General features: G+C 50.1%; 2 protein-coding genes across 5 annotated transcripts in view; both read right to left on the bottom strand.

Moving 5' to 3' along the window:
- The window catches only part of LOC135811870 (uncharacterized), a 45,177-nt gene extending 27,382 nt beyond the window's left edge, over positions 1–17,795 (bottom strand). For all 4 annotated transcript variants that reach the window (XM_065325108.1, XM_065325109.1, XM_065325110.1 and 1 more), the window contains exons 1-7: positions 17,513–17,795; positions 16,272–16,381; positions 13,792–13,948; positions 13,346–13,450; positions 11,822–12,086; positions 9,972–10,247; positions 8,469–8,548 (exon numbers count right to left, since the gene is read on the bottom strand). In XM_065325108.1, the coding sequence (XP_065181180.1) occupies positions 8,469–8,548; positions 9,972–10,247; positions 11,822–12,086; positions 13,346–13,450; positions 13,792–13,948; positions 16,272–16,276 (888 nt within the window). In that variant the 5' untranslated portion in view covers positions 16,277–16,381; positions 17,513–17,795. The remainder of the gene's footprint in view (positions 1–8,468; positions 8,549–9,971; positions 10,248–11,821; positions 12,087–13,345; positions 13,451–13,791; positions 13,949–16,271; positions 16,382–17,512) is intronic.
- Positions 5,939–7,009, bottom strand: LOC135812597 (uncharacterized). The gene has a single exon (XM_065325912.1). It carries the CDS (start codon positions 6,849–6,851, stop codon positions 6,057–6,059), a length of 795 nt encoding a protein of 264 aa, XP_065181984.1. The 5' UTR covers positions 6,852–7,009; the 3' UTR covers positions 5,939–6,056.
- Positions 17,796–26,971: the final 9,176 nt, after the last annotated feature.

The raw sequence follows: 26,971 nt of genomic DNA, 5'->3' as shown, positions 1-26,971 counted from the left end.
CTGGTATGCGGATGACTCGTCCGCGGGTGGCGGGCTCAACCCTCTCCGCCAGTGGTGGGACCGACTCGTCGGGGATGGGCCGGCGTTCGGGTATTTCATTAACCCCAGCAAGTCCGTCCTCGTCGTCAAGCGGGACAAGCTAGAGGCAGCCGAGACCATCTTCGCCGGCACGGGTGTGTCTATCACCACTGACGGGTGCCGCAACCTTGGATCAGCCATCGGAACTGATCAGTTTGTGCAGGAGTTTGTGGCTTCCAAGGTGGCCACCTGGTCGCAGGAGCTGTGCAAACTGACAGATTTCGCCCGGTCACAGCCTCAAGCAGCTTACTCTGCACTGGTGAACAGCCTCCAACACCGGTGGTCCTTCCTGTGTCGGGTTCTCGATGGTGCTGCAGAACAGCTGGCACCCCTGGAGGACATCATCCACCGCCGCCTAATCCCTGCCATTAGTGGACGGACGGCGCCCAGTGAAGCTGAACGCATTTTGCTCACTTTCCCCTGTCGGCATGGAGGCCTCGGCGTGGCCAACCCTGCCACTTTTGGCTCACAGTACGGCACCTCCAGGCTAATCATCACTGCGCTGTACGACAAGATCATGGCGCAAGAAGAGCACCTCGATGATGCTCTTGCCTGTGTCCGCAGGGCCAAGAGTCAGGCTCGCTCTGAGGCCAGAAAGGCAATGAAGATAGCTGCCGATACGTTCCGCACCGAGCACAGCGAACTCGATCTCGCTATCAGTCTGGCAGAGGAGAAGGGAGCATCAAGCTGGCTTACCTGCCGACCCATCGCTCGCCATGGCTTCGCTTTGTCGAAGGGGGGAATTCCGGGATGGCCTCTGCCTCCGTTACGGTTGGACGCCTTCTCGCCTGCCCACCACCTGTGTTTGCGAGAAGGCATTCACCACTGCTCACGCCTTGTCCTGTCCTTTCGGTGGGTTCTCCTCGATCCGCCACAACGAGGTGCGCGACATACTGGCAAGCTCATTGAAGGGTGTCGCCCACAACGTCGCAGTGGAGCCACATCTCCAACCCCTGACTGGGGAGCAGTTTCAGCTCCGGTCAGCATCAACCGAGGATCAAGCTCGTTTGGATGTGGTGGCCAGTGGAGTTTGGGGGGGGGGGGGGGGGGGGGTCGGTTCGAACGCACTTTTATTGAGGTACGGGTGTTCAACCCTTATGCGTCTTCGAACCGCACCTCCTCTCTCTCTGGCTGCTACCGGCACCATGAGCAAGAGAAACGGCGTCGATATGATCGGAGAGTCCGAGAAGTGGAGCGATCCACTTTTCTCCCCTTTGTGCTCTCTTCCACCGGAGGATGCGGCAAGGGTGCCGCTGCACTGGTGAGCCGGATTGCACATCTCCAGTCGATACGTGGGCGGGAGGCGTATTCTGTGCTAATTGCCCACCTCCGCTGCAGGCTGTCTTTCGCCCTGCTGCGTTCGAGTGTCATGTGTCTGCGTGGGGCTCGCCGAGTTTGGCAGCCTCCAATGGATGGCTGTGCCTCCCTGGCTGTCGTGGAGGCTAGGGTGTCCCGTTGAGCCTTGCCCCGTGATTGTCCCCATATGGTGCAGTGGTATGTGCAACGATTTCCAATCGATAGGTTGCGGGTTCGATTCCCGACGATTATGGTCACACACGTCTTTCTTCTCTTATTAGACTTTTCCTGACTTTTCTTTCATTCTCCTGGGTGGTTACCAACAGCCAGTGTATGCTGGAGTATGTGGTGTGGTGTGTGTGTAGAAAAAAGAAAAAAAGAAAAAAAGAAAAAAATGGAAAAATGAAAAATAGGGATTCACTGGCCAGAAAAAGTCACTTCAAACAGCTGTGTGGTGGATACCAGGCTAAAAATAGTGGCGGTCAATTCATCAGCCTTGCAAGCTGTTGGATGGTGTAATCCCAGCACAAGTTGCTATGTCTAAAACATAGCTGTTCGCTATCATCGCTCCCGCGATGGGCATGTGACTTGTCTGAGGTCTGTCTGAGGTGTGATTGTGCGGACTATGCTATGTTTCTCTTGCTGTCTGATCACATGCGACGTCATCATTATGTGATTTGTTTTCAATCCTCCGCCATGGCAAATTGTGTTTTGTTCGCCCGTAAAAGAGGCTTTTACCAAAAAAAAAAAAAAAAAAAAAAACTCAATGCCTAAAGAGTACTCAATGCCTAAAGAGTACTCAATGCCTAAAGAGTACTCAATGCCTGAAGAGTTTTTTTATTTATTTTTATTTTTTATTATTATTATTTTTTTAACAGTTGGCACCTATGACATCAGGGGATGGCCCACGCCTGGTAAAAAATAAATAAATAAAAACAAAAACAATGAGGAGCATTAAAGACAGTCAGTGCAGTGCGCACATGTTCACCGGTTTGAGTGCTACGCACATGCCACAGTTCAGAAATGCAAATTGCACTCAGCCGCCACCAGTTCGGTCGATGATGGTTGAGCTACTGCAACTCTGCTCCGGGACCGGTGTCCTCGGAGGGCCATAATGGCCGAGCGAAGAAGGGCGAACCCCAACCTGCATCTGATCCATGCCATTGTGATGGAGTAAGGCTCATTCTTCTTGTCGCTGATGATCAGTCCGAGCCGCTTGTAAAGGGCAGTTGCCGCCTTGCCTTGGCCTCCGGTGGCACTGAATACGAGGGGAACGAAGGTGGCATGCTCCACCTCACGAACACGCTCCTCATAATGCCGACGCTTCTCACGCTCATGCTTTGCGTATGCGGCGGGGATGGAGTGGACCGAGTTCGAACGAGCATGAGGGTTGAACACCCGAATATCAAAGAAAGCTCGCTCAAACCGGCCACCCCGTACCCCGCTGGCAGCAACATCCAGCCTGGCACCATCCTCACGGATAGCCGTCCGGTGATGAAAATTCTCACCAGATAACGGCTGATGCCTGAAGAGTACTCAATGCCTGAAGAGTACTCAATGCCTGAAGAGTACTCAATGCCTAAAGAGTACTCAATGCCTAAAGAGTACTCAATGCCTAAAGAGTACTCAATGCCTAAAGAGTACTCAATGCCTAAAGAGTACTCAATGCCTGAAGAGTACTCAATGCCTGAAGAGTACTCAATGCCTGAAGAGTACTCAATGCCTAAAGAGTACTCAATGCCTAAAGAGTACTCAATGCCTAAAGAGTACTCAATGCCTAAAGAGTACTCAATGCCTAAAGAGTACTCAATGCCTAAAGAGTACTCAATGCCTGAAGAGTACTCAATGCCTGAAGAGTACTCAATGCCTGAAGAGTACTCAATGCCTGAAGAGTACTCAATGCCTAAAGAGTACTCAATGCCTAAAGAGTACTCAATGCCTAAAGAGTACTCAATGCCTAAAGAGTACTCAATGCCTGAAGAGTACTCAATGCCTGAAGAGTACTCAATGCCTGCAGAGTACTCAATGCCTGAAGAGTACTCAATGCCTAAAGAGTACTCAATGCCTAAAGAGTACTCAATGCCTAAAGAGTACTCAATGCCTAAAGAGTACTCAATGCCTAAAGAGTACTCAATGCCTAAAGAGTACTCAATGCCTAAAGAGTACTCAATGCCTAAAGAGTACTCAATGCCTGAAGAGTACTCAATGCCTAAAGTAGCCAGTGCAGGCTAATTTTTATTTTTCAAGGAAACCCTTCGAAAATGGTACCAATCGATTCAGCATGGCATTTTCATTCCTCCTGCAAAGTTTCAGCTGATTTGGAGTCATGACAAGGACGCTATGGCGATTTGAAGATCGAAAAACTTCACTTTTGTTTGTCAAGAAGAAAGACCATGATCGCACACAAATCATACAACCCGTGTGGCACAATGATTTTTGAACGAAGTTGATCCGCGGACCCCGTGCTTCGCGCATGCACGCATGCATACTGCACAGTACAGAGGCTTTTTTGAACGCAGATATGTAGTTCTTCGTCTTCTTCGAAAATTAATGTCTTCCAAATGCGTGGTGCTGGTGTTGTTCTCAGCTTCGTCAAGGCAGAATGCAGCTGCATGTGATGCTCCTGTGTGTTCATGCATGTTCTCTTTTCGCGTCTCGACATTGTAGCGTCCAGACTCAGCTCGACTGGAGAAGATTGAGGAGACTATGCTTTGATCCACATGGAGAATCGATGAAATTTGGTAATTATCGTCGGGCGCTAAAAAGCGCTGGGGAGCATGGGGCTAAAACTTCGTAGCAGTCATCCCTACCATGACAGGCATCGACTGGTATATGTTCCATTCTGTTCCCAACCACTACGGGTCGTCTGCGAAGCTTTCTTCTTCGCCGATTCTCGGACAGATCGTACGTCTTCGCTCTGTATCTCTCGTCTCCCTCAACGGATCAAAACACGGTTTTCGCCAGGACGAACACAAACCCCCAGATTTCGCGGCGGCAACATCTTCGAGTAGGGAAAAGCTAGCAGCTAACCAGGAATCACCAAAAAACACGTGTAATACTCAGTGCGATTTGCGACAGCTGTCATTGTGCCGTCGCACCATGCATGTACCATGCACGGGAATGGAACACGAATGAGTCGTTTTATTACGACAGCCTGCACTGGCTACCTAAAGAGTTTTTTGTTTTTTTTGTTTTTTTTTGACTTGGTAAACCGGCCTCTTGTACGGGCAGAATTTAGTAACACAGTGATACAATAAAAACAAGTACCAGTAGTTACATACATGGACCATACGAGAAAAAGCAATGATGACGAGGCATAAACAAGTGTCTAGTGCTGTATGGCAGCTTCCGAGACAGCGAGTCGAGCGGATGACTCAGCCACCTCCGGGTGCGAATACAGGCGTCGTGCACCACGCAGGCAAGCCACGCCTGCACGGAGAAGGGCGAAGCTGAACCTGCAGCGGATCCATGCCATCACTGCAGAGTATGGCTCACCAGATTTGTCGGAGACCATTGCAGCTATTCTCTTGAGGAGAGCGGCAGCAGCTCGACCAGTACCACCAGTTGCAGCGAAAACCACAGGGATGAAGGTTCCACGCTCGACCTCCTTGACGCGCTGTTCGTATCGCCTCCGTTTTTCACGTTCATGACGCTGGTAGCAAGCGGTGATGGAAGAGGATCGATTTGAGGGAGCAAAGGGGTTGAAAACCCGAATATCGAGAAAGACTCTCTCAAACCGACCTCCCCAAACACCACTCGCCGCAACATCAAGTCGAGCCTGGTCTTCTGTGGAGGCAGTCTTGTAGCGGAGCTGCTCACCAGAGAGCGGTTGTAAGTGTGGCTCGATAGCGACACTATTGGCGACACGTTTCAATAGCGAGGCAGTGATGTCCCGCACCTCATTGTGTCGAAGTGACGGGAAACCTCCGGTGCTGCATGTCAGGGCATGGGCTACTGTGAAGCTGGCTCCACAGACACAGGTTGACGGTAAGCGAGAAGGCCGCCAGCCATAGCGCAGTGCCAAACCATCGCGGAACTCGCTTTTGGATAGCACAAATCCATGACGGGATAGCGGACGACAAGTAAGCCAGCTGGAGGCGCCAGGCTCACTTGCCAACTGAATTGTGTGCTGCAAAGTGGGCGATGCGTCGGCAGCGAAGCCACGGATGTCGGTCTTCGCTTTCTGGCGGTGATCTGCACGCTGTGACGCTTTGGCTGAGGCAACGCTGGCAAGAGCTTCCGTCACACTGAAGTCTTGGTCGAGGATGTTGGTGGTGAGCGCCGCTGTGATCGCGCGGGATGAGGCGTATTGGGTTGTTAGAGATGTTGGATTGACGATGCCCAGGCCACCATCCCGGCAAGGGAAGGCAAACAGCTGTCGCAGCTCCAGACCTAAAGAGTACTCAATGCCTAAAGAGTACTCAATGCCTAAAGAGTACTCCATGCCTGAAGAGTACTCAATGCCTAAAGAGTACTCAATGCCTGAAGAGTACTCAATGCCTGAAGAGTTTTTTTTTTTTTTTTTTCATCGTACACAGTACAGTTGGCACCTATGACATCAGGGGATGGCCCACGCCTGGTAAAAAATAAATAAATAAAAACAAAAACAATGAGGAGCATTAAAGACAGTCAGTGCAGTGCGCACATGTTCACCGGTTTGAGTGCTACGCACATGCCACAGTTCAGAAATGCAAATTGCACTCAGCAGCCACCAGTTCGGTCGATGATGGTTGAGCTACTGCAACTCTGCTCCGGGACCGGTGTCCTCGGAGGGCCATAATGGCCGAGCGAAGAAGGGCGAACCCCAACCTGCATCTGATCCATGCCATTGTGATGGAGTAAGGCTCATTCTTCTTGTCGCTGATGATCAGTCCGAGCCGCTTGTAAAGGGCAGTTGCCGCCTTGCCTTGGCCTCCGGTGGCACTGAATACGAGGGGAACGAAGGTGGCATGCTCCACCTCACGAACACGCTCCTCATAATGCCGACGCTTCTCACGCTCATGCTTTGCGTATGCGGCGGGGATGGAGTGGACCGAGTTCGAACGAGCATGAGGGTTGAACACCCGAATATCAAAGAAAGCTCGCTCAAACCGGCCACCCCATACCCCGCTGGCAGCAACATCCAGCCTGGCACCATCCTCACGGATAGCCGTCCGGTGATGAAAATTCTCACCAGATAACGGCTGAAGGCGTGGCTCAATGCTGACATCATGAGCTGCTGATGTGAGCATGGTAGCGGTCAAGTCCCGCAGCTCGTTGTGCCGCAGAGACGGATAGCCACCTACTGGGCAAGACAAGGCGTGCGGGACAGTGAAGGCAGCTCCACAGGCACAGCTCTGGGGGAGATGGGGCGGAGTCCACCCGTAGCGGAGGCAGACAGCATCTCGAAACGCGCCCTTGTGTAGCGAGAACCCATGCTGCTTGAGTGGTCGACAGGTGAGCCAGTTCGACGCACCCTTTTCGGCCGCAAGATCCATGGACCTCTGCAGGTCTCCATCCACGCCACCGTACACCTCCTTGGCATGACGCTGCTCCTTCTTTCTGGCGTCTGCCCTGGCTTTAGCTTTGGCTGCCCTGGTGTTGTCCGCCTCCTCCTGTGGCGGTGTATCCTGGTTCAAAATGCGCTGAACTAAGCCCTCGGTGATCGTAAGTGAGGAAGGAAGCTGGTTCACAAGAGATACTGGGGAGACAATCCCCATGCCTCCGTAGCGGCTTGGGAGCGCGAGAACTTGGCGTTCCGTCTCTCCGGGCTGGGGACGACCAAGAAGAGCGGGAATAAACGATTCGGAGATGGTGGACTCCAGCTGTTCGAGGTGCGGGGCAACTCCTGGCATTGTGCGGGCGATGAATGACCACTTGTGCCGGAGAACGTTGGTGTACACTGCGTAAGCTGCTTGTGGCTGGGTGGAGGCCACGGTGGACAACTCCCGGATCTCCTCTTGCCATGCCTTCACCTTCGCCAAAGCAAAGGAGGCCCTATACTCGGGTGATCCAAGGGCGGCTCCAAGGTGTCGGTTGCCGTCCGTCTTGATGACGATATCGGTGTCGGCGAAGATTGCCCGTGCAGCTTCAGCGCATTCGGGCTTAACAAGAAGAACCGACTTGGCTGCGTTAAGGTGATAGCCAAACTCTGGACCTCTCCGCTCGATGATGTCCCACCAGGCTCGGAGGCAGGGGATCTTCCCTGCTGCGTTGGCATCATCAGCATACCAGCTTTGCAGGGCGTCACTCTCGGCAGCGACTCGGATCAGCGGAGAGTACTCAATGCCTGAAGAGTACTCAATGCCTGAAGAGTACTCAATGCCTGAAGAGTACTCAATGCCTGAAGAGTACTCAATGCCTGAAGAGTACTCAATGCCTAAAGAGTACTCAATGCCTGAAGAGTACTCAATGCCTGACTGAAGAGTACTCAATGCCTGAAGAGTACTCAATGCCTGAAGAGTACTCAATGCCTAAAGAGTACTCAATGCCTGACTGAAGAGTACTCAATGCCTGAAGAGTACTCAATGCCTGTTTATAAGGCAGAGCTTTCCACACAGCTGAAATGGCCATTGTTTAATAGGCGACTTTGTGTTGTTGTTGTTGTTGTTGCTTGATGATCACGCTATGAACTGTGTGCATGTGCGTGTGTGGAAAGCTGGAGTAATACTACCGGGGCTATACACGGAAACATTCGCGGCAAGAAATGCTTGCGTTTTAGAAATTCAGCTTTGCCATTCCGCGCCTCCGGCAAACATGGCAAGCAATGCCTGTTTCACAGTACATGCACCCAAAGGAAGAATAGAGGAAAGCGGGCATACTACTGTCGTGGACATGGAAATCCGGTCGCACGTCTAGCGGCACCCGGGGCGCTGGTCGTGCAGCTGTGGGTAAGCACTAAGCGGTAAACACGTGCGCTGCAGCGCGCTGGTCGCATCGCGGATCAACATGCGCACTGCGTGCTACGTTCTGTACTGGCTGAGGGCGCCGCCCCCCCCCCCCCCCCCCCCCCCCCCCCGGGTCATTCAACTGGATTTCCATGTCTACGACAGTAGTACGAGCAGCAGCTACGCATGGCACAGTAGTACGGGCAGCAGCCACGCATGGCACAGTACCTTGCCACCTGCCGACACAACAGGACCAGGATTCATATATGAAGCGGATGAAGGAGGAGTGCTGCCGGCAGGTGATAGACCTGATGAGAAAACACACACACACACACACACGCGCGCACGCACACACACACAGGGACGTCTTTAAAAAAAATCCCACGTTGTGCTGTGGGATGGTTGAGATGCAGACTCTAGGTTACTCTTGGTGGTGTCAAGAGTAAATGAGCTGCCGCCGAGAGTGTGTTCACCGATGGCAACATTCCACATCCCGTGTCCCAAACACAAGTCGCGCCATGGACAACAAAGGATAGCGTGCGTGCAGTCCGAATATCTGTCATGATCATGCTGATGACGGAGTGGGTTTCTGTCAGGAGTGCTATTTCTTTTTCAACTCCACTGGTCGCCAAACCGGGCTGGGAAAGTACCAGTTACAATGGCAAGACAACAAAACGTGATGTGAGTTTTCCGCCGTCAGCAAACTCCCACAGAAAGGGTATCATGAGTTGCACACTCTAGTTTATGTCCTCTTGACGGTACCAAGAGTAGATCATTAAGAGTGTACAACTCGGCATCTCTCCTGCACAATCTGCAGATACCCCGGCCCACGGCGGAAACTTTTGTTGACGCCACCTTTTTTACAGAGCATGCACATTTTGCCGTAGAGCAGCGCGAGAGCACGTGCTGGGCACCGACCTTGTAATGTACAGCCCGGCCAAGTGCACGAGGCAATACTTTCCAAAAGACTCGCAGCGTGTGCGTCGTAGAAAAGCCACTCTTGGGAGCTTATTTACTCTTGATGGTATAGAGCATAGTACACTGGATTCTTACGATAGATAGATGGATGTTGTGCGCGTGTGTGCATGTAGGTGTGTGCATGTATGTGTGTGTAGCATTATAGTAATAATGCAGATTAATGGGTGCACGCGGCTGCTTCGTGCTACCACGCAAACTATGCTGCTATGATTGCTTGCGCTTTTACTGCATGCTCATGCTTTGCTGCTGGCTACAGTCACGTGCGCTGTACATCACGGTATCCATGTCGGTCACACGCCTTGGTGCATGTTCACATGGTACTCTATGCGTCGTGGCATTCTATGTGTCATTCAACGTGACACTCAACGTGACATTCATTCATGCGCGACGCTCAACGTAGGCGGTATGCGTCGTGGGCACTCAACGTGTCATGCTAACGTTAAAGTTTGCTGAGTTATACATTTCGATTCGTTCTGTGCGTGGATCACTCTTATCATATCATTGTGTTTCTATCCTCTTGGCTCCGCCAAGATCCTGCTCTCTCTGTAGCCTCTCACTTCGCTGGCCAGCACCCTCCTAACCGCAAGCTGCTGTGTGTTGTAGTTAATGCATGTACGTGTGTGCATGTATGTGTGTGCATGTATGTGTGTGCGGACGTGCACCATTGCGAATCATGAAAGTTAGGAAAGCACACACACACACGCACACGCACACACACACACACACACACACACACACACACAGAAAGCATACCTGAAGCAGGATCTGATCTCTGGCGGGCATCGAGCAGCTTGGCTTCAAGCTTCTCCGCTGCACCGACCCTCGCCAACTTGAGAAGGGCCTGAAACTGCTTCTCATCGCCACCATGTGTGATCGCAAACATCTCGCCGTCCGTGCGACTTAGCAGAACCTCTCTGAGCAGCCGCTTAGCATTCAAACAGGCTCTGAGGTCCGTTCGATCTACAATCATGGCAACAAGCTGATGCAACTTGTCCAGGCCTTTCCGGGGTGATCGTGTGAAGTCCGTACCTGAAGAAGTAAGCATCGAAGAGTGGCCATCGGCATGCGCATGCACAGCCACACACATGTACACGGGTACAGACACACACATGTACATGGTCAGACACACAGACACACACACACACACACACACATGCACACATCCACATGGGTACAGTCACACACACACACACACACACACACACACACACACACACACACACACACACACACACACACACACACACACACACACACACACACACACACACACACACACACACACACACACACACACACACACACACACACACACACACACACACACACACACACACACACACACACACACACACACACACACACACACACACACACACACACACACACACACACACACACACACACACACACACACACACACACACACACACACACACACACACACACACACACACACACACACACACACACACACACACACACACACACACACACACACACACACACACACACACACACACACACACACACACACACACACACACACACACACACACACACACACACACACACACACACACACACACACACACACACACACACACACACACACACACACACACACACACACACACACACACACACACACACACACACACACACACACACACACACACACACACACACACACACACACACACACACACACACACACACACACACACACACACACACACACACACACACACACACACACACACACACACACACACACACACACACACACACACACACACACACACACACACACACACACACACACACACACACACACACACACACACACACACACACACACACACACACACACACACACACACACACACACACACACACACACACACACACACACACACACACACACACACACACACACACACACACACACACACACACACACACACACACACACACACACACACACACACACACACACACACACACACACACACACACACACACACACCTCAGACCTCAGACATGCCCATCGCGGAAGCGATGATAGCGAACAGCTATGTTAGACATAGCAACTTGTGCTGGGATTACACCATTCTACAGCTAGCAAGGCTGATGAATTGACCGCCACTATTTTTAGCCTGGTTTCCACCACACAGCTGTTTGAAGTGACTTTTTCTGGCCAGTGAATCCCTATTTTTCATTTTTCCATTTTTTTTCTACACACACACACCACACCACATACTCCAGCATACACTGGCTGTTGGTAACCACCCAGGAGAATGAAAGAAAAGTCAGGAAGAGTCTGAGAAAGAGAAGAAAGACGTGTGTGACCATAATCGTCGGGAATCGAACCCGCAACCTATCGTCACACACACACACACACACACACACACACACACACACACACACACACACACACACACACACACATGTTCATGTGCCCAGACACACACGCGTTACAGTTATCACGCTGCTATTGTCTTTGAGGCGTCCATCCAGACACTGGCCGCTGCCCTACAACAGAAACAGCTGAGTAGTCAGAGTACTAGGGACAGAAACACAAACCTAGACATTCAACTCACGACGAATCACGCGGATATCGGCTTTGAGACGTCGATCCAGATACTGGTCAACTTCAGTGGCCTTGTTGATGTTCGGAATGATCTGCTTCTCTTTGAGTTTCTCTCCGCTGAGCGGTTCCACCAGATTGTTCTGTACTAATGTGCTGCGACTGTACGTGTGTCCAGTGAGAGCCGTGAACACCGGGTCAGTGAACACACACTCGGATACGTTGTCAATGACGTTACTCTTCTCTCCGTCACTGTCAGCGTAATGCTCCTCCAGAACCTGGGTATGGATGATGATGATGACGACGACCACAACAACAACAACAACAGCAGCAGCAGCAACAGCGTCATCAGAACACAGCATTCAAAAATACACCAAACGTATGCTGCTCGTATGCACCTACCAAATTTGCCAACGCAAACAACAGCAGTGGCGAGTGAACCCTATTAAATAGGGACGTGCCAGCTGGAAAAATTCACGGACAGCATCACTTCGTTCTTATAGAGGAACAGATGTCCGTGAAGCTCCTAGAATCTGTAGATGTAACATTCTGGACGCTGGATCCAATGGCCTTGGTCCCAGGAGGCTGTGATACAGCGTTCAGCACTTACTACCAATCAAACGCGGCGGTCCTGTAAGGGTTGCCGTACCGATGCGTACACTAGTCACCTGGTTACTGTGTAGTGCAGTGCAGTGTAGTGCAATGCTATGTAGAGTAGAACGCGCCATTTCGTTCTTATAAAAGCACGGATGACCGCGATTGGCCCATATGTTGTACTCTTTTGGACGCCGAGTCGACTGGTTTTGGTCCGAAAAGGCTGCTATGCAGCGTTCGGCCCTTATTCCCAATCGAACATGGTTGAACAAGCGGTCACGTGCTCCTGGGTGCCCAAATCACCTGGTCACCACGCCAGCAGGCGACAACTTTCACACCAAGGTTCAACTCGAGTGACAGGACTGCACCCAAAAAAGGTCAAACAGGCTAGTAAGTTGTACCCTGCAGGCACGGTGACCAGGTGACTGGCGTACGCAGGAGCACGTGACCGCTTGTTCAACCATGTTCGATTGGGAATAAAGGAGGAACGCTGCAAACCAGCCTTTTCGGACCAAAACCAATCGACTCAGCGTCCAAAAGACTACAACATATGGGCCAATCGCGGTCACCCGTGCTTTTATAAGAACGAAATGGCGCTTTTAGTGACATTTTGCATACAAATCCCCATCTAGTAGGGCGCAGTCACCCAGTTTCGGTGGAAGTGCGCGAGTTCGATTGGGATTCAAGTAGGAAGGGAGTGTCTCAGCTTCCTCGGACCACGACCATTCGACTCAGCACCCCGAAGACTACAACTGGTGAAATTTTATTTTTTGCCTTAACTTCCCCTTTAAGGGTCAAACCGGATTAGGGATCGGGCCCGGGGGGGGGGGGGTCACTTGGCATGTACATTGTGCGGGTGATCCTTATACCGGGATTTAATTTCCGGCCCAAGGGAACCTACAATCCACAGAAGAATAGCGGGCGTGGGTGTAGATTGACTTACTGGCGAGGCCTGTGGATGTGGCATTCCACCCTTAATAGCAATGTGAAGATCCAGGCGGCTGCCTAGCGACAGACCTTGCTCTGCTAGCGTCTTGCTAACCAGTATCTGTGAGACAGCAAGCCGACAATGTGACACGCACGTGCACACACACACACACACGTGCACACACACACACACACACACACACACACACACACACACACACGCATGCACACACGCACATCGACAGAGACACATCGACAGACCAGTAGTTATGCACAAAGATGCACGCATCAGCAGGATGAACTTACATACAATGTAAACCTGTGCCATTTTGTACACAGACATGAAACATGAAACACGCACACACACACACACACACACACACACACACACACACACACACACACACACACACACACACGCACACACACACACACATCACACGCAGAACGACCATGACTGACCTTTTTGTTGTTCAAGAAGAGGCGCTGCAGACGAGCGGAGAGTCCCGTCTGTGCCTCGACTGCATCTTCTACGTCGTGACGCGTGCACACACGCAGGTCACGGCCATGTAAGACAGCAATACACCCGTAGAGTGAATCGCCGCTTTCCACAAGCAAGCTGTGTTATTGCACGCACAAGCAGACAACAAACACACATGTACGTTCACGTTCGCATACATACACAGACACAGACACACACAGACACACACTTGTACTTGCTCACTGCCAAAACTGGTCACGTGGGTCTCCCTGAGAGAGGGGAGAGAGACTCAAAAGGAATCTTGGAAAGATCACTCAATTGGACATTGAACCACCCAACGGCCGACACCCCCTGAAATCCCCAAACTAGGGTGGACTTGAAATGATCTCACATATGGGCTCACCACACCTCAGTAAGTGGGTGAGAACAAGGTGCAGAAAAAGGATTGACGGCATCAGGGTATCCGTCCCGGGATCCAACTGCAGGTACCCCTGCCCCCAGTGAAGGTAATACTTGCTACTAGTGTGGGTGGCTAAATCAGAGTGGATCTGATAAAAGCTTCACTAGCACCATTGATTACACAAGAGTTAATCTAGCCAGAAAAAGTCCATGGGTAACAGGTATGTATACTTCAAATAGAAAGTATTATGAACCCTGGAACCAACAAAGTTGGCAGGTACAGCATTATACCTTCAAGCACTGAGCCGAGCCCGTTGGCAACAGACCCAACACTATCTGGCATAAGTGTACCCACCAACCGAACTAGCTGGCACACACACACACACACACACACACACACACACACACACACAGACACACACACACGCGCACACACAGAGGCAGGCACACAGACACACACCATGTACCATGCCCATACCGACACACACACACACACACACACACACACACACCATTTGACCCTTTGACGCCCCTCGCCAGAGGCGATGATAGCGATGCTACAGCAGGAGCCATAGCAGCTTGTGCTGGGATTGCACCATTCAACAGCTTGCAAGGCTGAAGAATTGACCACCACTATTCAGCCTGGTCTACAGTCTACACCACACAGAGTGGAAGTGGCTTTTTCTGGCCGGTGAATCCCTACTTTTTCGGGTTTTTTCATATTTTTCCCGCACACACATCACACCATATACTCCGGCATGCACTGACCGTTGGTTACCACCCAGGAGAATGAAGGGAAAGAGGAGTCTGAGAAAGAGAAGACGTGTGCAACCATAATCGTCGGGAATCGAACCCGCAACCTTTCAATTGGAAATCGACTGCACATACAACTGCAAATTGGACAAACACACACACACACACACACACCTGTCCTGTTGACCCACTGCCGTAAAAGTGACGTGGTCCCATTGCGGGAGGAGGGAGAGGAGCAAACACGCCGGTGCCGCGTCCGGTCCCTGGACTGCCGAAATCTCCGAGAGCAGTGCTGACACAGTAGTGGAAACTTGGCACGCTCATCCGTTGTTGGGCGGTTCTGGCGAGGTCTACAATGAGCGGGAGCAGGCTGGCTAGCTATTGAGGTAGGCTGACAAGTGTGGAGACAGCGAGTCCATCCCTGCTACGACACCATTTCCCACAATCTGCGCATTGACATGCACCATGCTGCTGTTGTACAGGATTGCGACGCTCCGCTGTGCACTTGTGGCGCTTAAGATCGCTTGCTCTAGAGGAGACCTTTCCACAGATGGGACACTCAACGGGGGCTGCTGCGACCAGTTCCTTATCCTGGTCTTGGTATCTCCATCGCCATTCCATACGAGAGGTGTTAGCGGTCTGGTACCACACACGCACACACTGTGTGTGTGTGTGTATGTGTGCGTGTGTGTATGTGTGCGAGCGCGCGCGCGTGTGTGTGTATGTGCGCGTGCACGTGTGTGTGTGTGTGTGTGTGTGTGTGTGTGTGTGTGTGTGTTACCCCGCCGCTTTAGAGCTAGCGCTGCCTGCATGGTGATTGCTGCAACACCGATGCCCTTCGCAACTACACCAATGTACGGCAAAGTTTTTTTGTTGAAAGCAATTAATCCCACAGTGACAATAAAACTGTGAACCATTCGGCTGTTTCTTTTCAAATACATACAACTCTCCTCCTCCATGCGCTCTAAAGCCGACCATTGCTACCCTCGGTAGCCATTACTCACACCAATTATTTTAAACAACGAAGGGGGTCACGGGTAAAACATTTTCTTCTGGCAGCTGTTTCGCCTACCATAGGCTCGTCAGGGGTGATACTGGAGATGGCAATTGACATTGCAAAATCACTAGTAATATTTACATGGTAGACATGTATTAAAGGCGCAAGAAACTAGGCAAGGTGTAAGACTAAGAAGTTACAAGAATACTCAAGAATATTCTCAAAGCTTAGAGAATATTCTTGATTATTCTCAGTGTTACACCTTGCCTAGCTTGCCTGCCAAAATACAATTCAACTAGTATTACACTGTACCTCATTGTTGAAGCTCCAGTAGGACGGTGCTCGCATGAGCTGTGGTTAGGGTTCACTTAGCTAGCTGCTCGTTGTTGATAGGGCCTCTACTTCAATGTCAGCGCAGCAGCCTGACAGATAGAAAAAATTTAAAAAAAATTCCAAACTCAGCTGATGCATGGCAGCGCCGCGGCGTGAGTGAAGAAGTGGGGCGAGTAGATGACTAACTAACTAACTAACTCCCCACCTACAATGCACGTTTGGAAGCCCTCGATGAATGAGCTCATGAGTTGAAGTACCAACCAACAATAACGAGAGAGCTTGGAAGCTCAGGGCCCTACGCTATGCTTTTTTGCCTTGACGACCTAGACAAAAAAAAGCATAGGGCCAGGGATGTTATAAATTCTTTAAAGAAAAAATCCTTTTTTTTAAAGACATAACCTGGGATTCGAACCCGCACTATCGCGCGCCCTGCATGCATCCCCCGATACACTTCGCATACATACTAATTCTTCCAAGTTGTTTCACATTGTGATCTTGCATTTGAAAGCCTTATTTGAATATGCACTGTGGCCAGCCGTCTTTGATGGCACGGTACGGTAGGGGATAGGTACGGGACAGGTACGATCGAGGGTAATACGACACCGTCTCCCTACCGTACCGTACCATCAAACACAGCTGGCCACATACAGCTGCCCGCAATATTCAAATAGGGCTTTCAAACGCAAGATAATAACGTGAAGCAACTTGGAAGAATGGGTATGAATGCGAAGTGTATGGGGGAATGCATGTAGGGCGATAGTGCGGGTTCGAATCCCAGGATATGCCTGAAAAAAATAGGAGAATTGAAAAATTTATAACATGCATGGGCCGTTACATGCCCGATTGGTTGAGAGACTCACCTACTCTCCCCTGACTCACTTGTGAGGTCTGCATTCGCCACTAAGGTGTGCAAGGCATAGGCATAGTGGTGGCCTGCGGAAGCGAAGGCTAGTTTGTGTGTTTCTGAACATTCAAGCGATGCCAACGCGAATCCCGCGAATTATTATATCATTATGCTTTTTTGCCGTCAGATACGGATAGCGCCAGGCGTGACACAAACAAACAAACACACAAACACACAAATACCAAATTAAAGCTGTGTGGACCCTGGCTAGCGCCAGACGTTACTGAAGTAACGTCTTCTGCATAGCTACGGGAATAATATTTTCGTCTGGTCAGCGTGCATCCCAAAAATAATAATAATCCTTGTACATACTCACACAGCACAGTCACTGCATGCATGCAGTTTTTGTTGTCACCGTACTAACTCACTGGCTTGCGAAGTAACGTTGGTTGCGAGTTCAGGTCATAAGTACAAGAGTTGCACACAGTCTGTGCCGAGTTCGAGTGCCCACTGCACTGCGAGTGCACTACTGAACAACGGACACTGCAAGGATCAACAACGCTCCTGATCAAGAACTAACTAATTACTTACTTGAACTGTTGAAGAAGCGCAACAACGATTCTTCTTTTTGGCAAAACGCTAGGCGATAGGCCAAGTGCTATTTCTGTACGAGCTCGTACACCATGTTATGTACACGCCGCTAGACCACCGCCCTCGTACTAGCAGTAGCACCGTGCATGTCCGGCTATCCGTCCGTTTCGCACCGCGCCGGCTGTGCTCAGTGAGCCGGGACATGTACAGGATATGGAAGTAGAGATACTGTAGCTCCGTATCCGAAACCTTTTTTTTTTTACTTTGGGTTCCGAAACCCACTCCCGAAACCCACAGTGCAGTGTCCCTCACTGCCTCATGCTCAGAGCTAGCTGACAAGTGACATGACGCCTCGGCAGTCACCATGGTCACAGGTCGTAGACCTACGGCCATTTCACCATGATCGCGTGCAACAACTGAACAAGCACTTGAAAAGTTGAAGCAGTACCCAAGCCCGAGTAAAAGTAGTGCAAGCCTGCAGGCTGCAAGGGTCTCAGCTGATCAGTACTACTACTAGCCACACCTGTCACTTCTTTGACTTGAAAAACTAACTTGACAACTAAATTTTATATCCACGTGATTGACAGTTGACACTTTATCTTTGTCTGGCTTCCTCTAGTCTGAGTCCGAGTCTGGCCACGCCATGGCCTGCTCGATCCGCTGGTTTCCAGCTTGCTCAACAACAACAGACTCACTCACTCAGTTACTACTGACAAGCAGGGAGTAGTACAATACATACATGTAATATTATACCTCACTCCATATTCACCCACATACAATTGGCCATCTACATAAGTGGTGAATATTGCTGAATATTCACCGCTTATATTCACCACTTACCTCATATTCACCACTTATATTCACCACTTTTCGATACTTACATTGTACTGTAAAGAGAGCAGTACTCGGTGCTGCGCTTGATTCCTCTTCAGTCAGCGCACCGGAGCTGTCGAGTGCCCTAGAAAATGTCTACGCTAACTTCCTTAGACAGGACTTTTCTGAGTACAAACGAAATAATTCCTTGCTTGCCATTGCCGCTGGATCCGCATGTGACCAGGTGCTGACAGTGAGCATCTTCACAGACGGAGCGTTTCAGCGAGAAAACAAGGTTTTGGACGCTCAACATGTCAATGGCCCGATGATTGCGGATCAAGCGGCAAGCCAGGAATTTCGTTTGTACTCAGAACAGCCCTGTTCAAGGACGTTAGCGTAGAATTTTCCTAGGGCACACAACAGCTCCGAAGCGCTGCCTAAAAAGAAAAGAAGTGAGAGTAGAACCGCTTGGCTCGCTGTTATAAACCGACTCCCGGATTGGTCAAATCTTCGCGTGAAACGAAACCTCTCTAATGATTGGCTTCCGCCACAAAGCTGCACGAGCGTGTTCTCCATGGTGATTGGCACGAGCGTGTTCTCCAAGGTCGTCACCTGCCATGCCACATGCACCAGTACGTGTACACGATCGATTGAACAAGATTCTGAACACACCGCCCTCCGATTCAGGCAAGAACACGCCAGTCGGTCTGAAGGCTCAGTGAAGCAACAACGACTTACGTTAGTTCTGTGTACATGTACATGTATGACCAACAGGACTGGTTTGTTGGGTTTTAGGGACGAGAGGGTGAATATGGAGAGGTATAAGTCTAATATTACCTTCAGCCTCGTGAATATGGGCGAATATTCACTAGTTATACAAACCTCGGCTTCGCCTCGGTTTGTATACTAGTGAATATTCGCCCATATTCACTCGGCTTCAGGTAATATACTTATACAATGTAGATATTGTACTACACTGTACTCCCTGCTGACAAGTAGCTACATGTAGCTAGCGAAGTCCACGTGGACGTAGTCATGGCACGGACTGTATGTAGACGTACGGACCGCGTACCGGCTGGCGGCAACGCGGTCTTCAGATCTGGATGTACATTGTACTACAGTGTTGGCGAAATCCGACCCCTGAGCGGTGCACTCACATCGCAAAGACCCAACACAGGATCGTAACACCACGAAAGAGATATTAAAGGGGAAGTGCATCGATTTTTCAAGTAGGGCTCAGATGAAAGACATTTCAAACATATCACGTGCTTGTTGCCATCCGACGGCCAATCAGCATCGACTTGTACCAGGGCAGAAATTGTGTGTATTGCCTGGACTACGGCATGGCAATGCCCTGCTAGCATGCTACGGAGTACGGTGACATCCAATGCCCTGCATGCATGCTAATTGCTATGCAAATGCCAGGCTATGGTGCCATCTATCAGCCTAGCTCGGCAAGGGTCTGTGGCACTGGCAGTTTTTCGTTGTCAGCTCAGTTCGCATGTACATAAGTCATTCGACTGTGAACTGACGTTACTTGCTCTGGTAAGCGAAATAAAAGAGCATGCACCTATCTATCTGCTCTGAACGTAGCAAGCCAAAATAAGTAAAGTGGCAATCACCGGGGTCAGTTTTCCATGTTCGGATTCCAGCTGTTCCAGCTCCGTGCGCTCTCGGGCAAGCCCTCGAGCGCACGGCTGAAGTTTCGTTCTGAAGTTTCAGCTCACGAAGTATCAGCTCCGTATGCTCTCGGGCAAACTCAGAAGCTGAAGTTTCGTTCTGAGCTCCGTACGCTCAAGGGCTTGGGAGCTGAAACTCACAAGCTGAAGTTCCAGCTCCGTTTCACCTGAAGCAAGGTGAAGTTTCGTTCTGAAGTAACCGTTAGTTTCATCTCGAGCAAGGTGAAGTTTCAGCTCCGTACGCTCTCGGGCAAGCCCTCGAGCGTACGGAGCTGAAACTCACAAGTAACGAGTTGAGTAACCGTTAGTTTCATCTCAAGCAAGGACATTAGGTGAAGTTTCAGCTCCGTACGCTCTCGGGCAAGCCCTCGAGCGTACGGAGCTGAAACTCACAAGTAACGAGTTGAGTAACCGTTAGTTTCATCTCAAGCAAGGACATTAGGTGAAGTTTCAGCTCCGTACGCTCTCGGGCAAGCCCTCGAGCGTACGGAGCTGAAACTCACAAGTAACGAGTTGAGTAACCGTTAGTTTCATCTCAAGCAAGGACATTAGGTGAAGTTTCAGCTCCGTACGCTCTCGGGCAAGCCCTCGAGCGTACGGAGCTGAAACTCACAAGTAACGAGTTGAGTAACCGTTAGTTTCATCTCAAGCAAGGACATTAGGTGAAGTTTCAGCTCCGTACGCTCTCGGGCAAGCCCTCGAGCGTACGGAGCTGAAACTCACAAGTAACGAGTTGAGTAACCGTTAGTTTCATCTCAAGCAAGGACATTAGGTGAAGTTTCAGCTCCGTACGCTCTCGGGCAAGCCCTCGAGCGTACGGAGCTGAAACTCACAAGTAACGAGTTGAGTAACCGTTAGTTTCATCTCAAGCAAGGACATTAGGTGAAGTTTCAGCTCCGTACGCTCTCGGGCAAGCCCTCGAGCGTACGGAGCTGAAACTCACAAGTAACGAGTTGAGTAACCGTTAGTTTCATCTCAAGCAAGGACATTAGGTGAAGTTTCAGCTCCGTACGCTCTCGGGCAAGCCCTCGAGCGTACGGAGCTGAAACTAACAAGCTGAATCCTCCACGTACCCAACCACCACCCCTAGAGGAGTCTCCCTTTTATACCTTCATTCCGCCGTGCTCAGTTTCAGCTCCGGAAGCTCTCGGGACATGCTGATCGGTGATTGGTGTTTGCTTGTTGATGTATGTGGTATGTTTGAAATACAATCAAGCATGGTAGGAAGGTCTTGATGGAAAATGCGTACCCTCGTGCGTAGCCCTCGGGCATACGCACTCGGGCACTCCATGCCCTTGTGTGTACGCTCTCGGGCAAGCCCTCGAGCGTACACCATGGTACACACGCGGGCATGAATTTTCCACCAAGCCCTTCCTTCCATGCTTGATTCTATACATCGGTTCCGATGGTATATCTCTCGCCTCCGTACGATATTGCAAACTTGCCACATCGCCGATTTTCTGATTGCGTTTCCATGGCGACTACAGGTGATGACGCACATTCTGCTTAGCTCCGTGAGAGAGAAGCACTGCAGAATTGTGTCATTTTCAGTGGACCGTATGCGTGTTAAAACAAAATGGCGTCACGATTTATTGAAAGTGGTATAGTTGGTGGAACGAGTGTTCAAACCCATTTGAACTTCATACTGTTCGTCTTCTTTTTGACATGCTCTCTTTCCATCGTCCTTAGCTTTTGTTTGTTGAGAGCTGTTTTGGCTTTCTCCTATACCTCTGGGGGATGCCAAGTGATGGTTTTGAGAGGCTGGTGATGGCTGTGAGCGAGAGTTTGCCGATCGGCGTCGTCCTCGCTATAGCGATGAAAATACTAGTTACTGCGCACCTGGCACATATCACAACACGTCGGAGCGTCCAGGAGCAAAGGAATCTTGGGTTTTCACTGGAATCTAGTTCCTCCAGCATCGTGTAGCCCACCGTCGGTGAATGGCGGTCCAGAAAGGTCGAACCTGGTCTTCTGCAGCATCTCGCAGTCCTGCGAGGCACACTGAATACGCCTGTCATGTATTCTACAAATAAAAATCACGAAGTTGTGGACTTTACAGTGATGAGTCTATCCTGTATGCTGCAAAAGACGCAGGAAATGTGACTGGTGTCCGTACACTGGACGCCAATATCATCCCAGTCTTCTCCTGCAGGATCTGTTTGACATTGACATACCGGTATGCATTGGGTCGACATTGGCCTGGTTTGGCAGCTATCTGCCTGGGTGGATGTAGCAGGTTTGCATTGGCGCGTCGTCCAGTCCGACATTTTCTTGTAACTGTGGAGTACCGGCAGGGTCTGAGAGGTTGCTCGTGCTGTGAACACATCTCTACTGCCTGTCTCGTCCTGGAAGTGCCGTCTCGCCGCTTCCTTGCTCTACAGTCACGCCGTTATTTCGCTTTGTTTCGTGGTGCAGCTCAAAACCTGCCCAAACAACTGTGAGCTCGCAACATGGTATGGACAAATTGCACCACTCATGCTGGTTAATTAAAACCGGGATAGTCGAGTAAGCGAGTTCACTCCCTGGGCCATGGCAAGATCTGTTCAGCGCGGGCTATTCCAACCTCCAAGTGCATAGTCACCGATCGATCCATGCGATGGTGGTTGACCTACAAAGAGCCAAGGTCTACGAGTACTACTATTGGATGCTGTCTACATGCAGTCAACAAAATCAAAGTACCTCAGTATGCCCCAGAACAGGGCATGTGCATCTATAGCATGACACAACAGGGGTTCTGGCGGCACCTGTCAAACAAGCAGTAGCGACTAGTGCCAGCTACCTATTGGAGGCTAGCCGCTACAGTCTGTCACTGGAGATAATTATTATGTTCACTGTTTAGACTGAGCACAATCAATGATGCCCAATCAATCTGCCCAATGTGCGTTCTGTTCCACATAATTATAACGTCCCATCGCATCAACCATACTACACGCACATGTCGTCACTCTAGCACGACTTGTGTTATTATTGTTTATTTTGATTCGCACGATAAATAGAGCACAATAAACGTTAACTTGACCGAAGGTTAAAGGCGACTGCAGATAGAGGAACACATCGAGGTACAGGTGCCGGCATCAATACAGTATCAGAGGGGTACGCAGAAAAAACTCTCGTAAGCCCAAGGGGAAGTGGTTGATGAGGGATGAATGCACTCTCCACGCTCGTCTACACTGTTCGTGGAAATGCACACATACATACAATAATATACAACATAGCAATAGCATGCACAGAACCGAACAATTTCATGTTCACACATGCAAGCACAGACCTGAACATTAGTACCAAAAGCCGATACAGACAATATCCCCATACACACAGACGCACACACACACAATGTCCCATGTATGCGCCCGTGGCGAGAAAAGCACGCAGATCTAAAAATGCACTGGATGTGAACCCACAGATTTTCTCTAATAGCAATGATAGCGGATCTGATTCTGAATGAAACACACACACAATACAATTATTGAATGCCCATCCGCAGATGATGGCAGGTCCTGAAAGAACAGACAGTGTTCCAGTGATGGGGAACAGAACTTCGAGTGGCGAGTGAGGTATACACACACACGTGCGTGCGCGGGCACACACCAAAGTACGAAGAAATAGAATCGACATCGTAGTATTCATTGGTTGGGGAATGGAAAGGAAAATAAAACATTGCTGTAGGTTATTGTTGTAAGGACACTGGGAGCACAACAGAAAGGTAAGCAACTTGCTTTGAAGCAAAGAAAGTTATTATTCCACGGATCTCAGAAGGAAGGAACGTTCCAGAATGCTGCACTGGCAACAGGCGGCCTGCATGTGCGCGGCCCCTGCAGTCGGTCCAGCTGCCGGCCTTGCAGTGCTGAAAAGAATGTGCAGTACAGCATGTCACATAGTATCGCAGCCTGGACAAATAGACGCTGGGAAGTCCTAGTTATGTGCTCACCTACACCACGATGCACCAATCTTCTGAGCTACTTTGGCAACAATTTTGTCCACTTGAGACTCCCATGGGCTGAGCCAGTTGTTGAGGGCTGCATCAAGGTGGACGGCAATGACCGCTGATGGCAAGGCAATCCATGACACACAGTCACTAGGGCATCGTCAACATGGCGCTGAGGCTGGATGAATAAAATCAACCTTTAGGCTGCCGCGGGATTGACAACGAGGCCGCTGTCTCGAAGCTAGTCAGTCAGCCTGGTCACCGCCATTGACGAACCAGTTGCCACCGCCAGCAGTGGCGGTAGGTTGTGACAAGTATGGTGCAATATTGTCAGCAAATTCAGTACTCAGGATAAGATGAGTGACAAAGGGAACGTTGTGTTTGATAATATTGAAGTGAACAGGGATGATCACAAACCCTGCGCGTACTCCACCGTGAGTTACAAGAAAATTCCGGACTGGACGACGAGCAAACACCAACCTGCTACATCCAACCAGGCAGATACTATAACGATAGCTGCCAAACCAGGTCAATGCCGACCTACTGCATAATGTCAATGTCAAACAGATCCTGCAGGAGAAGACTGGGGTGTTGGCGTCCAGTCACTGAGTGTACAGACACCAGTCACATTTCCTGCGTCTTTTGCAGCATACAGGATAGACTCATCACTGTAAAGTCCACAACTTCGTGATTTTTATTTGTAGAATACATGACAGGCGTATTCAGTGTGCCTCGCAGGACTGCGAGATGCTGCAGAAGACCAGGTTCGACCTTTCTGGACCGCCATTCACCGACGGTGGGCTACACGATGCTGGAGGAACTAGATTCCAGTGAAAACCCAAGATTCCTTTGCTCCTGGACGCTCCGACGTGTTGTGATATGTGCCAGGTGCGCAGTAACTAGTATTTTCATCGCTATAGCGAGGACGACGCCGATCGGCAAACTCTCGCTCACAGCCATCACCAGCCTCTCAAAACCATCACTTGGCATCCCCCAGAGGTATAGGAGAAAGCCAAAACAGCTCTCAACAAATAAAAGCTAAGGACGATGGAAAGGGAGCATGTCAAAAAGAAGACGAACAGTATGAAGTTCAAATGGGTTTGAACACTCGTTCCACCAACTATACCACTTTCAATAAATCGTGACGCCATTTTGTTTTAACATGAATATCGCGGGTTGTCTTATTGTATTCACGAAGTGAAAGAGGTGCTGTGTTCAATGCTGTTAGTGCCGTGAACTGTTTATTAGTACAGTAGTCCTCTCCGTTGTGTACTGGGACGTGACACCGACACTAGAAAGCAGGAGTGCGGAGACGTTAGCTGGCAAGCGAAAATCGTGACGAACCAAGTGCTGAAATCTTGGTTGGGACAAATCAAACGTTCAGCATTTACCTCAACCAAGGACCATGCCGTTTGCTCTTTCCACTTCCTGACGATGGATGCGCTGCCTGCTGGAGACTCTCCTATCTCTCGCAACCTATTCTGAAGCCACGTGAGACGACGGGTGGCGGTAATTAGCGAACGAAATAATGTCGTATGTTTTGAAATGTTTGCTGAACATTTCTCAGGAGAGATGGCATGTATGAACGTACTACGGTAGGCCATGTGAACTCAATCAGCAAGCTAACCCATGATATGAACAAATGCTTTCCTTGCATGCAGACGTGCATGTGTCTATCCTATCTTCACGTAGACTGATCATTACATGCCCTCACTGAATGGCCTATTTATTATATTTGTCCATACACTTCATCTGCATGTTGTCTCTTTGGAGAAGGGTATTGTTCATTTCATAAGAAGAAGTTTGGTCAATAGTACAATTCTGTTGGCCTTAAGTTCTTTCTAGCTTCTGGGTAGCTTAGGTGAGGTACCATCACCATCATGTTTCACAGTACATAAGGGTCAAACACTGCACCGTTCTTTGTTGTGACATTGATGTAAGTTATTATAAGTGCTTTCAGACTCCATACGTGCCAGCAACACCTGGCATGGTTTTCCGTGAACGTCGTGGGTGAACAAATTCCTGTCCAACATGTTTATACAGACATGCCAGCACACACCATGCACCATACACACACCTGCCCTGCCCTGTCGAGCCACTGCCACAAGGGCCTCGTGGGCCCGGAGGGGCAGTGGAGAGAGAATGGAAGAACGCCGTCCCACGGCGCAATGGACACAAAAACAAGAGTGTGTCTACGTAGGGAGCAACACACATACATACACACGCGCACACACACACACCACCACCACAAAACGAGAGTTCTGGTCATCTGCCACGAGACCGACGTATGGCCGGGGAGAGCTTGAGCAGCGGTGTCTATTCTGCCCTGGACGGAACGGATGCAGCGGTCGCAGGACACACAGTGTTCACCACAACACGGCTCCACTGTCGTTGGGGACTGAGCCACACACAAGAACGCCACAGCTAAGAAACCAATGGCCACAGCGATCACATCGGCATGCTCCATGCTGCTCCTGCACAGGCTTAGCACGCACGCACGCTCTCTCTCTCTCTCTCTCTCTCTCTCTCTCTCTCTCTCTCTCTCTCTCTCTCTCTCTCTCTCTCTCTCTCTCTCTCTCTCTCTCTCTCTCTCTCTCTCTCTCTCTCTCTCTCTCTCTCTCTCTCTCTCTCTCTCTCTCTCTCTCTCTCTCTCTCACACACACACACACACACACACACACACACACACACACACACACACACACACACACACACACACACACACACGTGCGCACATACTGCGAAAAAGAAAGAGAGCATGAGTGTCAGGTTCTTGCAGAGGAAGTGTTTATCAGCACACACTTATCCAGTCATGCACATGCAGGCA

The sequence above is a fragment of the Sycon ciliatum genome, chromosome 3 (assembly GCF_964019385.1).
Source record: "Sycon ciliatum chromosome 3, ocSycCili1.1, whole genome shotgun sequence".
Classification (NCBI taxonomy): Eukaryota; Metazoa; Porifera; class Calcarea; order Leucosolenida; family Sycettidae; genus Sycon; species Sycon ciliatum.
The sequence above is the reverse complement of the archived record's forward strand: the minus strand, read 5'-3'. Positions and strand labels throughout refer to the sequence as shown.

Coding starts and splice junctions, on each gene's coding strand:
- LOC135812597 (XM_065325912.1), bottom strand. CDS start 6,851: ATGGATCTTGCGGCCGAAAAGGGTGCGTCGAACTGGCTCACCTGTCGA.